This window comes from Stigmatopora argus, chromosome 2 (assembly GCF_051989625.1).
Source record: "Stigmatopora argus isolate UIUO_Sarg chromosome 2, RoL_Sarg_1.0, whole genome shotgun sequence".
Classification (NCBI taxonomy): domain Eukaryota; kingdom Metazoa; phylum Chordata; class Actinopteri; order Syngnathiformes; family Syngnathidae; genus Stigmatopora; species Stigmatopora argus.
In genome coordinates this window covers 21,992,111-22,007,459 of record NC_135388.1, presented here as the reverse complement: position 1 = coordinate 22,007,459, position 15,349 = coordinate 21,992,111, and the positions used below count along the sequence as shown (strand labels likewise).

At 40.6% G+C, this 15,349-nt stretch overlaps 1 protein-coding gene across 6 annotated transcripts in view; it reads left to right on the top strand.

Annotated features, from left to right (window-relative positions):
- The window catches only part of LOC144070696 (uncharacterized), an 88,031-nt gene extending 73,591 nt beyond the window's left edge, over positions 1-14,440 (top strand). For 5 of the 6 annotated variants that reach the window (XM_077595124.1, XM_077595123.1, XM_077595120.1 and 2 more), the window contains 8 exons: positions 79-152; positions 366-393; positions 4,788-4,934; positions 8,758-8,874; positions 9,862-9,956; positions 10,219-10,311; positions 10,393-10,507; positions 13,297-14,440. In XM_077595124.1, the coding sequence (XP_077451250.1) occupies positions 79-152; positions 366-393; positions 4,788-4,934; positions 8,758-8,874; positions 9,862-9,956; positions 10,219-10,311; positions 10,393-10,507; positions 13,297-13,455 (828 nt within the window). In that variant the 3' untranslated portion in view covers positions 13,456-14,440. Of the gene's footprint in view, positions 1-78; positions 153-365; positions 394-4,387; positions 4,554-4,787; positions 4,935-8,757; positions 8,875-9,861; positions 9,957-10,218; positions 10,312-10,392; positions 10,508-13,296 lie in introns of those variants that run through there. The other variant, XR_013299432.1, reaches the window with a different exon arrangement.
- The last annotated feature ends 909 nt before the right edge of the window (positions 14,441-15,349 follow it).

Here is a 15,349-nt window from a genome sequence, read left to right as displayed (position 1 = left end):
AACAAATTGTCCATAAAAGTGTTGCAAAGCATTTTCAGAAGCATTTCAACAACAAATTGTCTACTGTTTTTCTGGCAGATGAATGAGTTACAGCCTCCACTGATATCTAAGAATGAAACCAGTAGTATGTTGAAAGAAGCAGCTGTTCAAAGGTAAAAGTTAATTTGATTTTTTTTTAATTACATATATTTAGTGAGAGTGGAATTCTTGGTTCCCAATTGTGGATAACATTTCTTTCATGAGCAAATTTCATCGAGTCTTTCTTACTCTGCATAGTTCTGTACCAAAATGTTTGAATAATGTTTTGAACCATCTGTAGCAAATATCAGACAAATACAGCACTAAATGTTATTTACTGTTTGCAGACTGGAAACCAATATGCAGCAAATCAAGGTAAGTTTAACCTTGCTCAATCAGACTTTGTGGCATGTCCTTTTAAGGCAAGGGTGTCAAACTCATGTTGGTTCGCGGGCCGCATTAACGTCAACTCGATTTCACGTGGGCCGGACCTTTTTAGATATAATATTTAGATTTTTCTTTTTTTAATCGGATTAAAAGAAATGGATCAGTAGCCCTGAATATTCTGTTTTTTTATAGATCGAAAACAATGTTTATTTGAGCTTATTTTCTTCGTAAGGGAAAACGTCTTTTAATCATTTGTTTTTCATTTCAAAAGGAAACAAAATATTTGTTTACGTTCAATATTAAAGTGGAAAACAGAAAATATTTTAAAAAGATTTTACAAAATGCTTTTTGAACTAAAAACAAGAAAAAATTGCAATTATTGATTTAAAAAGGGGAAAATCAGAAATTTCAATTTACATCTATAACCTCCACTTGAATTTTATCCTAAAACAGAAAGTCGTCACTCATAATTTAATTTCTCAGGCCGCACGAAATGATGCGGCAGGCCAGATTTGGCCCCCGGGCCGCCACTGTAGTAAATCACTCATATCAAATGAAAAACGTGACCGGATGATTCGCCGAAAGACGGTTCGCCGACGGACGTTTGACAGACGGACAGGTCGCCGAATGGACGTTTCGCCGAACGTTCATTTGTCCAAACGGCCGTTCGGCCGAATGAACGTTTGGCCGAACGGAGGTTTTGCCGAAACGGGATTCGCGCGCTTGCCCCGCCCCCGGATCGTGTGTGTACAAGTTTTTCAACCTCGGCCCGCGGGCCATATACGGCCCGTTAGGATTTTTAATCCGGGCCGGCGTTGTCCAAATTATAGTAAAAAATCAATGATTCATTTCCCTTTGCCGCTCATCACTCTCAATTTATTAGTCTACCGTCAATGGCAGCCCGGGAATAAGCACACTTGGGCGGGCATGGCAGCCTGGGAATAAGCACTCTTAGGCGGGCATGGCAGCCCGGGAATAAGCACTCTTGGGCGGGCAGATGTAACAGAACCGAGCCGTAAAATGACACCAATCGGGTCAAATCCATCCTAAAACAGCATTTAATGATTAAATACAAATACTGGAGCTCTTTGGACACTAGATCCGAGCCCAGGGAAGTGAATTCCTCGGTAAAATGTCGCGATGGAGGCAAAAAAAGTCCATATACGTCCATTCGCCAAACGCCTCAAAATCCTCTCAAATTCGGTCAAATCCAGCCGAAAACAGCGTTTAATGATTAAATACAAATACTGGAGCTCTTTGGACACTAGAACCGAGCCCAGGGAAGTGAATTCCTCGGTAAAATGTCGCGATGGAGGCCAAAAATGTCCATATACGTCCATTCGCCAAACGGCTCAAAGTGCTCTCAAATTCGGTCAAATCCAGCCGAAAACAGCGTTTAATGATTAAATACAAATACTGGGTATTTTTAAACATCAGAACCGGGCCCAGGGTGGTTAATTTCCCCCTAACCCTGCACTTTACAGCGTTACCTGACCCAATTGCAATGAATAAATTTGTCCACCAGATGGAAGAGTTCTGCCGATTTAAATGGGACAAGGTTACTCCTGAAACGGGGTCGATGGAGGCTGGCAGCTCTGCCTGTGTGTTTGTCAGTCCTTGTGGGATTATCTGCGTTTGTCATGCTCATGTCCATGTCCTGTGATCCTCGTTTCCCCACGTTCTCCCTGTCAGGTTTGATTTTGTTATTTGATTTCGAAGTCTTGTTTTTTTTTTAGAACATTGACGTTTTTGTTAGTGCAGTCTAGTCCCTGTCTTTGCCTGCTTCCCTGCGCTTGGGTCCGACCAAACTCTCGCAAAACCTGACAGGACAATCAACCAAGCTATGGTCCCAGCGGGAAACCATCGGTGTGAGTGCCGATGACAGCCTGCCCATCACCCACCTGTCGACTACTTTCCTCTCACCTCGCTCAAGCTATCCTAACTGTGCTCTCCACCAGAACATAAGGTTCAAACTCCGCCCTCCATCTATCCACGCTTTTTACCAAGTTGGACAAAAGTTGGACCAAGTTGACTTTTCAGATTAAGAGAACGGTCCAGAGCTGGCCAACCTGTTGGACTCAGACTTGGACGGTGACTTCCTCAACTAGGGAGTCGTCTTTTTATTTTTTGGGGGGAACACGGAAGCGTGACCCTTCCCGAGTCGCAGAGGACGACGACAGTCATGCCGCCCGAGCTCCCGAGACGGCACTCCATTCGCCAGTGCCAGGTCAAGCTCCCCGCTCGCCAGTGCCAGATCAAGCTCCCCGCTCGCCAGTGCCAGATCAAGCTCCCCGCTCGCCAGTGCCAGTGCCAGTGCCAGATCAAGCTCCCCGCTCGCCAGTGCCTGTTCCTGCTCCCTGTTCTCATGCAACGCCCGCCGGCGCCCGTGCCGGCGCCCCATTCTCAAGCGCCCATCCCATCACTAGGCGGCCACATCCTGGACGACGGGGGCCCTGATGACGGCAACTTAATCGACGGGGCCCCTGATACCTGCGACCAATCCTGCTCCTAGAGCAAGGCGCACTGCAACCAATCATGCATTCAGGAGACTGTTCAGGGCAAGGCGACCTACAGAATCGCCATTGTGCTTCCAGAAACCGTTGAGGGAGAGGGGACCTTGGAATCGCTGTCGCCCCTCTAGAGACCCTTCAAAGCAAGGTGGCCTGTGCCATCCCACTCATCCCTCCAGAGACCATTCAGGGCAAGGCGCCTTGCCGGTTCCCCGCGGAACTGCCCAGATGATCATCAGAACGTCCAAACGGACACTTCCTTGTACCCCGGATTAGACGATCGCCGGACTGGCCAACCCGCTGTTTTCTTGTGGGCCGGATCAGACGACCACTGGGGCGGCCAGCCTCCCGCTTCCTCTCGGGCCCAACCGGACGACAATGGGACCGACCAGCCTTCCGCTTCCTCGTGGACCGGACCTGACGACCGCAGAATTGGCCAGATCAGCCCTGACGTCCACCAGACTGTTTTGGGGCCCCTCTGCACCCGCCCCGCCTGGTGTTTGGAGGTTTTGTTTCTGTGGCACGTCTGGAATCCGTTCCTTAGATGGGGGGTTATGTTAGAGCTTGGTTTTGTCATGTTTTCCCCCTGTCTGACCTGTACCTGTGATTCCCCATTGAATTCACCTGTTGTTTCCCCACCCTTGGTGTATCTCCTGCTTGATGTCTCTTGTGTGACCCAGTTGTTTCTGATTTATTCGTCAACCCATGGCTCTCTATTTAAACCCTGTGTTGGTCAGTGTTTGTGGGATTATCTGTCCTATGTCCTATGATACTCGTTTCCCCACATCTCCCCATCAGGTTTGATTTTGTGATTTGATTTTTGAAGTCAGTTATTTTTTGAGAACGTTGCCTCGTTTCTTAAAATATTTGTTAGTGCACTCTATTCCCTGTCTTTGCCTGCTTCCCTGTGTTTGGGTCCGACCACACTCCCGCAAAACTTGACAGTATTGAATCTAGCATAGCCTTGGTAATTATTTCCCATAATCTGTGCTTGTCTGTGCGTGATTCAATCACATCTTTTTGTCTTTAACTGCATGCTTGCAGGCAAAACGTGCGTGGCATTTTATACCGGCTTTCGTACACACAAATGCAAAGCAATTACCATCTTGCTAAAACATATTTGGGGAGAGATTGCATCATGTGGCCGTTTCCCACAACACACCCTTGAAAGTAATACTCGACAACTGTGGCCAAGTCAATTAGGACATAAGGATTGCGCCAAATTAGTTCCAGCAAACTGTGATGTTAAAGTAACAGATCCTTGTTCGGCAGGATTTGGCATTCCAGCATCTACAAGTTTTTACGAAATCAATTCCAAACTATTCGACAAAGGGCCGCAGTCGGTACAGGATTGCTTTTATGTCTGATTTTTATTTTATTTTTTCAACCAAACAAGATGACACAATTTCACCAATCTGGTGTGTAACAAGTGTTACCAATTGATTGTAGCAAGGTGCTACTTGTTTCCACAGGAACTTCATTGGTTGAACTGTCTTTGGTGGATCGGTTGGAACAAAAGCCAGCGGCCCTTTAGGACCACTTTGGAATCCTAAAGGCTTTTATTGATTTTTGGCGTACTTGATGAATGATTGAGGTTTCAGAAACTTGCACTCCATGCAATAATTCAATTGTGTTAAGGCATGTTGCTCTTTCTGCATAAAGACTTGCAAAATTTCATGCAACAAGCTTGACCTCTGAACATTTAGGGTCTTACCAATCTAGGGGCATTTGAAATTAGTGGTTATATCCTTGCCCCTCAAATACAATAACTTAGAAGGCTTCACCTCAATCTTTTAAGTGTTTCCTTTTTTTAACCCATTCCATGATTATTCTTCCATCACTCTTCATATGTTTGTTAAAAAAAAAAAATAGGAAACTGAAAATCCGTTGAGCCAAGGTGAACTGGATGGAGCAGTGAAACGACTGGAAACAGAGCGTATGCAACTTCACAAAGAGTTACAGCGCTGTTTGTGGGACATCCAGCAACAAGACCAGTACTTTCAGCAACTTCATTCAAAGGTATGAAACAGCTGGGTACTCGGTCGTTTGGTCGCCTGGAAGGTTATTGATCATTACCATTTAAATTGTTGCTCAAATTCCCTAAATACAAACTGCGAATTATTATTTAGTCATACTTAATGCCCTATTAATTATTAGGCTAAAGAAAAGCTCCAAATTTGCCGTACTTTTATTTTGTTTTGTTGGAGAACTTGTTAAGACCCTGACTGACATCCCTTCCTAATGCAACTCATGTACATACAAACTCTTATACACTCACACGTCCGCTGAGTGAAACTGCTCAGGGCCATTGTTGGCTTTTATTGATGCGTAGACCGTGTTGTACATACACGTACACACACTCACACGCACACACACACACACACAGTTGTGATCAAAAGTTTACATACACTTGTGAAGAACATAATGTCACGGCTCTCTTGAGTTTCCAGTTATTTCTACAACTCTGATTTTTCTCTGATAGAGTGAATGGAACAGATACTTTGTCACAAAAAACATTCATGAAGTTTGGTTCTTTTATGGCTTTATTATGGGTTAACAGAAAAAGTGATCAAATCTGCTGGGTCAAAAATATACATACAGCAACACGAATTAGCAATTTTGGTGACTTAGAAAGTTGTGTCAGTGAAATGAGCTTCATAGCATGGCCTCTTAACTTCTTGTGAGTGATTTTGAGTGACTACAGCTGGTGACTTCTCTAAGTCCATTTCAATGGGGCTCATTGGATGCAAACGCCCACAAACGCTACAATGGGAAAAACAAAGGAGCTCAGCATGGATCTGAAAAAGCGAATCCTTGCCTTGAACAAGTCAGGAAAGTCACTTGGAGCCATTTGAAAGCAGTTGCAGGTCTCAAGAGCAACAGTGCAAACAATTGTTTGTAAGTATAAAGTGCATGGCACTGTTTTGTCACTGCCACGATCAGGAAGAAAAGGCAAGCTATCACCTGCTGCTGAAAGAAAATTGGTCAGGAGGGTGAAGATTCAACCGAGAATCACCAAAAAGCAGATCTGCCAAGAATTAGAAGCTGCTGGAACACAGGTGTCAGTGTCCACAATCAAGCGTGTTTTGCATCTCCATGGACTGGGAGGCTGCCGTGCAAGAAGGAAGCCCTTGCTCTAAAAGCGGCACCTTAAGGCTCGACTGAAGTTTGCTGCTGATCACATGGACAAAGATAAGACCTTCTGGAGGAAAGTTCTGTGGTCAGACAAAACAAAAATCGAGCTGTTTGGCCACAATGCCCAGCAATATGTTTGGAGGAGAAGAGGTGAGGCCTTTAACCCCAAGTACACCATGCCTACCGTCAAGCACGGTGGTGGTAGTATTATGCTGTGGGGCTGTTTAGCTACCAATGGAACTGGTAAATGGGATAATGAAGGAGGAGGATTACCTTCAAATTCTTCAAGATAACCTAAAGTCATCAGCCCGAAGATTGGGTCTTGGGCGCAGTTGGGTGTTCCAACAGGACAATGACCCCAAACACACATCAAAAGTGGTAATGGAATGGCTAAATCAGGCTAGAATTAAGGTTTTCGAATGACCTTCCCAAAGTCCTGACTTAAACCCCATTGAGAACTTGTGGACAATGCTGAAGAATTTAACTGAACTGCACCAATTCTGTCAAGAGGAGTTGTCAAATATTCAACCAGAAGCTTGCCAGAAGCTTGTGGATGGCTTCCAAAAGCGCCTAATTGAAGTGAAAATGGCCAAGGGACATGTTACCAAATATTAGCGCTGCTTTATGTATCTTTTTGACCCAGCAGATTTGATCACTTTTTTCTGTTCACCCATAATAAAGTCATAAAAGAACCAAACTTCATGAATGTTTTTTTTGTGACAGAGAAGTATCTGTTCCAATCACTATCAGAGAAAAATCAGAGTTGTAGAAATAACTGGAAACTCAAGAGAGCCATGACATTATGTTCTTCACAAGTGTATGTAAACACAACTGTATGTGTATGTGTGTGTGTATATATATATATATATATATATATATATATATATATATATATATACATATATACATATATACATATATACATATATACATATATACATATATACATATATACATATATACATATATACATATATACATATATACATATATACATATATACATATATACATATATACATATATACATATATACATATATACATATATACATATATACATATATACATATATACATATATACATATATACATATATACATATATACATATATACATATATACATACATACATACATACATACAAACAGTGCTACCTCGACATACGATCGTAATCTGTTCCGAGACTGAGATCGTATGTCGAGCTTTTCGTAACTCGAGCGAACGTTTCCCATTGAAATGAATTGAAAACAAATTAATTTGTTCCAACCCTCTGAAAAAACACCAAAAACAGGATATTGGATTGGAAAAAGTTGTATTTCTTCTAATTCGCCATATATTGACAAAGTAATAAATAACGAGTGGTTTAATAGTAATAAAATGTGTTTAATAGATGTAAAATTAGACGCATTTCGCGGAGGGGAGAGACAACGACACACACGGAGGCGGAGGTGGGGGTTTTTCGGGGGGACTTTATCCATGGCAACAACGCACTCGTAAACGAACAAACAAATTTAAATTAACTTGGATAAATATATACAGACACACTCAAACATACGTTTAATGTAACTTTACACAAAACTCAATTCTAGTTTTGTCTTTTGTTACCTTCGTTTTCCGGGTTAGCGGTTTGCCACGCCTCCACCCTCACGTTCGCTATCGATGGACTGTTTGCTGTTGTATTTCCTTAAAAATATTCCGAAAATGATGCACACAAATGTCCTCACAATAGGATAACGCACGACCACTTGCCAACGAGAAATAGTCTTTAAAGAACGATCGCGGGACCTTTTTTCCATAGAAATAACAACAGGAAATGCAATAGCTGAGCTTCCCACGTATTGATTGTGGGTAATGAAGTTTTATTCTGAGGGTGCCATTGGCTATTGGTGTTGTGTGCACGACTATACTTCATTACCCAGAAAGCCCTCTTTTTGCCCGCGCATGCGCGTTGTGCGTTTCCTGGTCGAAACTAGTCTGGATAAATCGTTCAGTCCTCGTAGATATAGTAGTTATACACAAAAGAGATGCGGCAAAGAAAGACAGTGCGCTACAATGATAAACAGCCTCTCATGTCATGGCCACCTGGCTTCGTCGCATCTCGAAATTTTAATTGTATCGCGAGCGAATTATTCGATCGAAATTTTCGTCGTAACATGAGCATGTTGTATCACGAGGTACCACTGTATATATAGATATATATCTATATATACATATATATATGTTGCGGGGGTGCGGGGGGGTGCTGGAGCCTATCCCAGCTGACTCCGGGCCAGAGGCGGGGGACACCCTGAATCGGTGGCCAGCCAATCGCAGGGCACAAGGAGACGGACAACCATGCACACTCACACCCATACCTAGGGGTAATTTAGAGTGTCCAATCAGCCTACCATGCATGTTTTTGGAATGTGGGAGGAAACCGGAGTACCCAGAGGAAACCCATGCAGGCCCGGGGAGAACATGCAAACTCCACACAGGTGGACGTGACCCGGATTTGAACCCAGGACGCCAGAGCTATGAGGCCAACTCGCTAGCCAGTCGCTCCCCCGGGTGGCTAGCAGTAAGCATAAATCACTGCAATAAATTGAGATACAGTTGATCTTAAGCCACATTGTTCTATGTTCAGAGCAATGAACTAGCTGACCAAGGTAAAATAGTATAGTTTAGAAATAAATGGAAAATCTCTCATGTTCCCGTCCATGTGCGCAGCTTCAGCAGACAATGGAGGAAAAGGCTGCTGTGGCAGCCCAGCTGGCTGCCATGTCGCAAACCCTGATGGACACACAAAATCGATGCCATTGGCTAGAAAGCCAAAGGCACTCACAGGTAAAGTTCATGAATGTAAGGTTTCAATGATTTTTTTTTCTTGAATTTCTTTTTTTTTTAAATATGAACAAAACATAACATTGACCAACCTTTTTTTAAACTTTCCTGTTGCATTTTTTTTAATTCTATAGAATTTTTGTAAAACAGCCATCTGGTGTGCTTTAGTTTTCATACGATCAAAACTTTTCAAATTCTTGCATTACTGGTATTTTATACAAAGTCTGCCATACCATCTTCTCTGTTCGTCCCTCACGTACCTGGAACTCAATACCAAATACCATACCTGAACTCCCGTCGCTGAGCCTCTTTGCTAATCATCTTAAAGCCTGGCTGCTGGATGAACACCATTGTGATCACAACAATGCCTAGACCTGTGCAAGTTGTGTATATCTTGTCATTTCTATGCTGCTTTCTAGTCTTTTGTCCTGTTTTATTTCTTCCTTTCTACTATTGCCTTATTGTTTTTAACATCAACCTGCCTAAGGGACTAAAGATGGAAATTAGCCCTTGGCTATAATCTTACATATTTTTATGTAAATGTTCATTAACATGTATTGTCCCTTTTATTGAATAAATCAAACTCAGTTTAACTTTTCAGTGCTTTGCATAGTTAAACATTTTTAATTTGTCTTCAACATTAGCTTTCACATATATTGGAACACTTCAGCGGCAATGCAATATGGAACATCACACTATCTCTATTGTTGTTCTCTTGTGTTTTCAATTGTGTAAAACATGGCATAACAGATTTAATTTTGTGCCAGCTCTGCACCGTCTTTCTTAAAAATAACACTTCACAATAATTTTGTATTGCACTAAGAATTTCAATATTAAATTGCAATAAATTAAAAAAACACTATAGACAAACTCTAAGGTCACACTTGAATTCAGCACTGCAAAATTATGTAAGTAAAAATATATGTACGAATGCAATAATTTTTCTTTTGACCAGTCTCTGTAATAGGTGTATTGTTTTCCTTTTTTTAGGGGTCAGTAAATGCAGAGGTGGCTCCCGGAGCCCCTCAGGAGAGAAACAGCACAGTTCTTGCTCAGACAGTTGAAGTGCACGACCTCCAAGAAAGGTTGGGCCACCAGAATTAGTGTTGTTGCTGTGACTTTTGACTTGTCGCTCTAGAGATTGTGATAGCAAATCACTTGTTTAGCACAGTTTGTGATTTGGCAGAATGATTTTTCCTTTCCATTTTCTCCTACATTCATACAATTTTAATCTTACAAGATTTCTTCAATTTGTTTTATTCATTTTAAACAAAAACCCTTGCTTTTTCATCACGGAAAGTGAGTTTGCTGACCGTGGCTGTAGATATTTCTTTCTTTCACTTTTAGGTTACTTGAATTAGAGCAAAGCCTGGCAGATGAACAATGCAGAAGGGAAACAGCTGAAGCCGCATTGCGTCTTGCTGAGGCCAGCACAAAGAGGTGGGTCTCAAACATATCATGTACCAATGGTCACATGCTTGCAGTTTAGGAGTACTCAAATGGAAATGTTATGTTGTGCAGCATCAGTTCAAGTCTGTCTCAAGATATTCAGAGAGACTTCACTATCGAACTGGAATCAGACGCCGAGTGGGAAGCTGTGAGCCTCAACCCGAATCAGCCTCTGATAACCCGGAAGGTAGAGCGTATAGCTATATGATGTTACAGCAGACCTGGGCCATTAAATTTTGCCAGAATGCCACAAGAAGCTGAACTCGCATATTTATTTGATATCACCAAATATATGTGGCTCCCCATGGTTGTTGAAATCTCAGCATTGTCTGGATCTTTGTGCTTAAGTTTTTAGTTTCTACCATAAATCCATATTTGTCCTTCCTATTTGTGTCTAAAGGAAATCATACAGTTGCATCAAAGTTTTTACTGTTTTTAACCAATGTTAAACTTAAATATATTCAAAGGTTACATATTATAGAAGAGTTTCTAATATTAAAATAAACCATATATACAAGGGTAGGTCAATAAGAATTTGCACTTTTATTATTTGATATAACAAAACAAAAGCCGTCGACCTGCTTTTCAATGCATTTGGTTCATCATTGCATAAGCGTTATGATACCCTCAGAAAATAAAGTTTTCAGTTAAGCATCAAATCACGTATGTGCCGCCCCCTTCGGCTGTTGAATTGTGCCAAAACGATGGCACCTTAAAATATCTTTGGTTGAGCTTGTTATGCACGATTTTGTATGCAGAACCCTGACAAATTTGCGTATTACTAATCAGTCGCTGGTTATTCAGAATCAAGGCATGGACTTGTTCAGTGTTTGCATTAGTAGTGTATGGCCTGGCGTCCTGCTCAGTCCTTATTCTCCACACCAGTTTTGTACAGTTTGATCCATTGGTGAACATAACGCTGTGGTTAAACCATTGACCCCTGCTCATTGTACGCCACAATAAATGGGTTACAGATCACCTTTATTCTTTGGTGCAAATGGAGAGTGGTGCAGCCATATTTACTTCCCATCTATACAAAGAGCATTGAGGTAATAATGCAGACCTCACCATGAGCAAAGAAGGCAGCGTCATCTAGAATCTGACATGGCATGCAATGTGGTAAAGCCAATATTATGGTCGGTACAACATATGTACTTAACTTACGATACGATGCGCCTCGATATGCCAGGGTCACGTTACATTATCAAAATCTGTTAAATCACTTAGTAATCATGCCAATTAGTCATCCCACATTTTGTAGTTGAAGCTGTTTAAAGCCAAACACAGTGGGAAAGCTATTATTATTATTTCAAAATTTAAATAAGATATGATGCCTATAGCAATGGTTGCATTTTTTTTATAAAGTAACACAAGCATTCTAGAACCCTCAATATTATTGACCACATGATAGCACCAAAGAGTAAATGAAAAAAATCTTTGCCTCAAGAGTCTTTATTTGGCCATCATTGCTGAAAAAATCTCTCACTTACCTTAGCAGAGACTGACAAACTCTGCTGTCAACCCTGTTGTCAAAAGAAAATGCATGATGGGATTGGTAGATCAAAGTGCCTTTTAATGTGCCATAGAGGAGATTAGGGTTACTTTACAGTACTGCTTGTGGATATTGCTCTTGTATGTGTGCGTAAAACTATTTCGAATTATGTTATGTCATTTCTAAAAAAAAAAGTTTAATTACGCTAAACAAAAAAAATCCAATTAGCTTCTTTGCAAAGGTTTTTAATGTAAAATATTCACGTAACATGTTTAGTATTTTTGACATTTTGTGGTGGAATGTAGATTTGGGGCTGCATTCATTCCTGTTTTATCAGGTTGGACAGTGAATATTGGAAACCTAAGTAGGCATTCTATTATAAAAATACAAAATATCTAAGCAGTTGAGGTTCTCCTGCCAGTTTGCTGCCGTTGACCACGTGTTGATTTTAGTGAGGCATACGCGTTATTAATACTAATATATGCCATGATTGCACAGTAGTGAAGTCAATGTGGCAACTAATTGTTTCAAACTCGATCATGAAGACATTTCTATAAATTTTGGACTAGAAGACACACTGGAAATCACTATTTTCTTCCCAAAACTTGCAGAGCGCCTTTTAAGCCAGTGCACATTGTTTGTATTGTATTGTTTGCTTGTTATATTGCTTAATGACCTCGAACCTATTTTGTTGGAGCATGACCACATTATAGTGGTCAACTAATGTGCACATAGTGCACATTCATTATTGATCAACCCTAGGTATAAAATCATTTTTAAAATACCGTATTTACTCGCATATAAGCCACTTTTGTCGGACCAAAAAATGATGACTGAATCGAGGGTACGGCTTATATGCGCATAAAAACACAACATGCACGAAACTGCAAGTTGAAGACGCTATGACACGATGACGTAATGACACAATGGCGCCATGACGTCATGACGCAAGCGAATGTGGCCGATACTGTCATTTATTTCAAAATAGAGAGAAGATAGATAAATTTATTTTGACGTCTATGAATGAAATTCAAGAAAAAAAACGAACGTATTTTGCATAAAACGTGAAAAAAAACTAATTCCCGTCACTGCTCGGATGTGAACATTAGGAATCAGGGGGGCGGCTTATATGCAAGAAATTGTAAAATTCAATATTTTTAAGGCAATTTTAAGGGTGCGGCTTATACGCACGGTGGGCTTATATGCGAGTAAATGTGGTAATACGCGAAACGGTAATTATATTGTTAAAATTCAATAACAAAATAATAAATATGGTACTTTGATGCACTAATGCGCCTTATAATCGGGTGCATCTTGTGTATGAAAATAGACTTGCTTATTGATCGTGCGCCGTATAGTCTAAAAAAAATTGTTTGCAGGCACACAATGACAGCAGTTTCTATTTCCCTAAGGGTTTATATCACAGTAAAATGTATTTTTTCCACTCATACAAAATCTGATTTGTATACTAATTGTGTTCACAGGTAAAAGGTGGGATGGTGGCATGCAAACGTTGGTTTAGAGGAAGAAGCCTGTACTTTTCCCGTCTGCTCACAAGCCGCTCACGCTCCCGTTACTTATTTTTGGCCTACATGGTTATAATTCATGTGCTTTTCCTGATGTGCCTTACACATGCTTTCTAAAGTCATAATTGACAAGTTGGCCGTTGTTCCAAAAGTACATAGTACAACCATCTGAGTAGTTAGTTACCTAGATGACTGGGATATGAAATGTAAATTTTCTAGTATGTTAATAGGTGCACAAATTGACCGCTGTAAATCATTTTTTCAAATACGGTATGCTATGAAAAGCTTTAAAATAATGATTATTACATTGGATTAAATTAAAATAAGAGACTATGGAAAAAATCTTAAAACAAAATCTCTACGCCATCACTGTAATGTTCATTTTCATGGTAAATCTCCTTACCCCTCATTTTCATTGCTCTGGCAACAACAATAAGTTCACTACACCTGGCTGTTTCATGAATTATCAAATTAAAGTGTGAGTTCAGTTTTACCCTGCTCTTCTAGTATATAGATTGCACATAATTCTAATGCTGAGTTAATCTATGCACTGTATCTTCTCCTGCATTCGTATCTCACTGACAGAAGCACTAAATCGTAACAGCAGTGAGTTCAAAAGGATGTTCTCATGTTACTTAAGATGTTGTGAGCTTTTTTTATGCCTGTTATACCATTCTCATCTATCTGTTTTGATACCTTTGTGTGTGCGCGTGCGTGCGTGCGTGTGTGTGTGTGTGTGTGTGTGTGTGTGTGTGTGTGTGTGTGTGTGTGTGTGTGTGTGTGTGTGTGTGTGTGTGTGTGTGTGTGTGTGTGTGTGTGTGTGTGTGTGTGTGTGTGTGTGTGTGTGTGTGTGTGTGTGTGTGTGTGTGTGTGTGTGTGTGTGTGTGTGTGCATGCGTGCGTGCACATGTGTGGGCAATTTTCCTTGTTTGAAAGTGAAGGAGAGAAAGTAGACTACTGAAAAATGTGCGGGTAATTAAAATTTTCTAAAACTGCTGGCCTTGATGACAATGGGCTTCACTTTGTCCAATACTGTTACAATGAACAATTTTCCGACTAACATATCTAAAGATATGAATAAAGCGAGATGATTATCTTCATTATCTTGGCCTGACTGTTTGCTTTAACTTAATGTTTAAATGGTCAACCATCTTCCTTGAACTGAATGTTGCATGTTGGATGCAGAACATCACACAGGAGCGTTTCCTTCAAGTTGTTTCTTTTGTTCGTCAGTTTAGACTACCTTTCATATTGGATTGGATTGGATTGGATAACTTTATTCATCCTGTATTCGGGAAATTCCATTGTCACAGTAGCAAGAGGGTGAGAATGCCGACACAGGAAAGGCATAGTTACACATAGTTACAAGTTAGACAATAGTCAACAATATGTTCTGCGGCCTTTGCCGCAGAACATATTGTTGACTAGTTGAGATTATTTTAATCGGCACATCAGTGTAGAACTATTTGAACAGTTAAATTGAGATTACGTATAGTTAGTTCATGTTAATTGAAGTAAATTAGAATTGTGTCAACGTCCAAATATGTTTGGACCTGACTACACGACTGTCAGGTATGAACCAGTAATATAGAATCTCCTGTTCAGTGCAATCTCGTTGATATGTTCAAACCACAGCTGGTGTGTCCAGATCACGCCACCAAGTTCACGTCAGTTTTATTAAGGCCTAGCTTGACATTTACTTAAGACACATTGAGCAAATCTGAGTCATCAGAATCATCCTCTGATGAGTCCTGTGACAAATGTAGAAATGCTATAGCATTGGTTATATTAAAAAAAAACATTGTTGATGTGTTATTGTTGGAGTAATTATGCACACATCACACATGCTTTTCTCACACCACTCAAACACATAGTAATGATTTGATTATAAAGACTTTGTCTAGTTGGTTAGCATAAATAATCCTGAATTCTACTCTAACAGTTATAAAGGGAGAAAACATAACATCACTAAATGCATATCTCATTTGTACGAAAGCATGATTCCAATGATA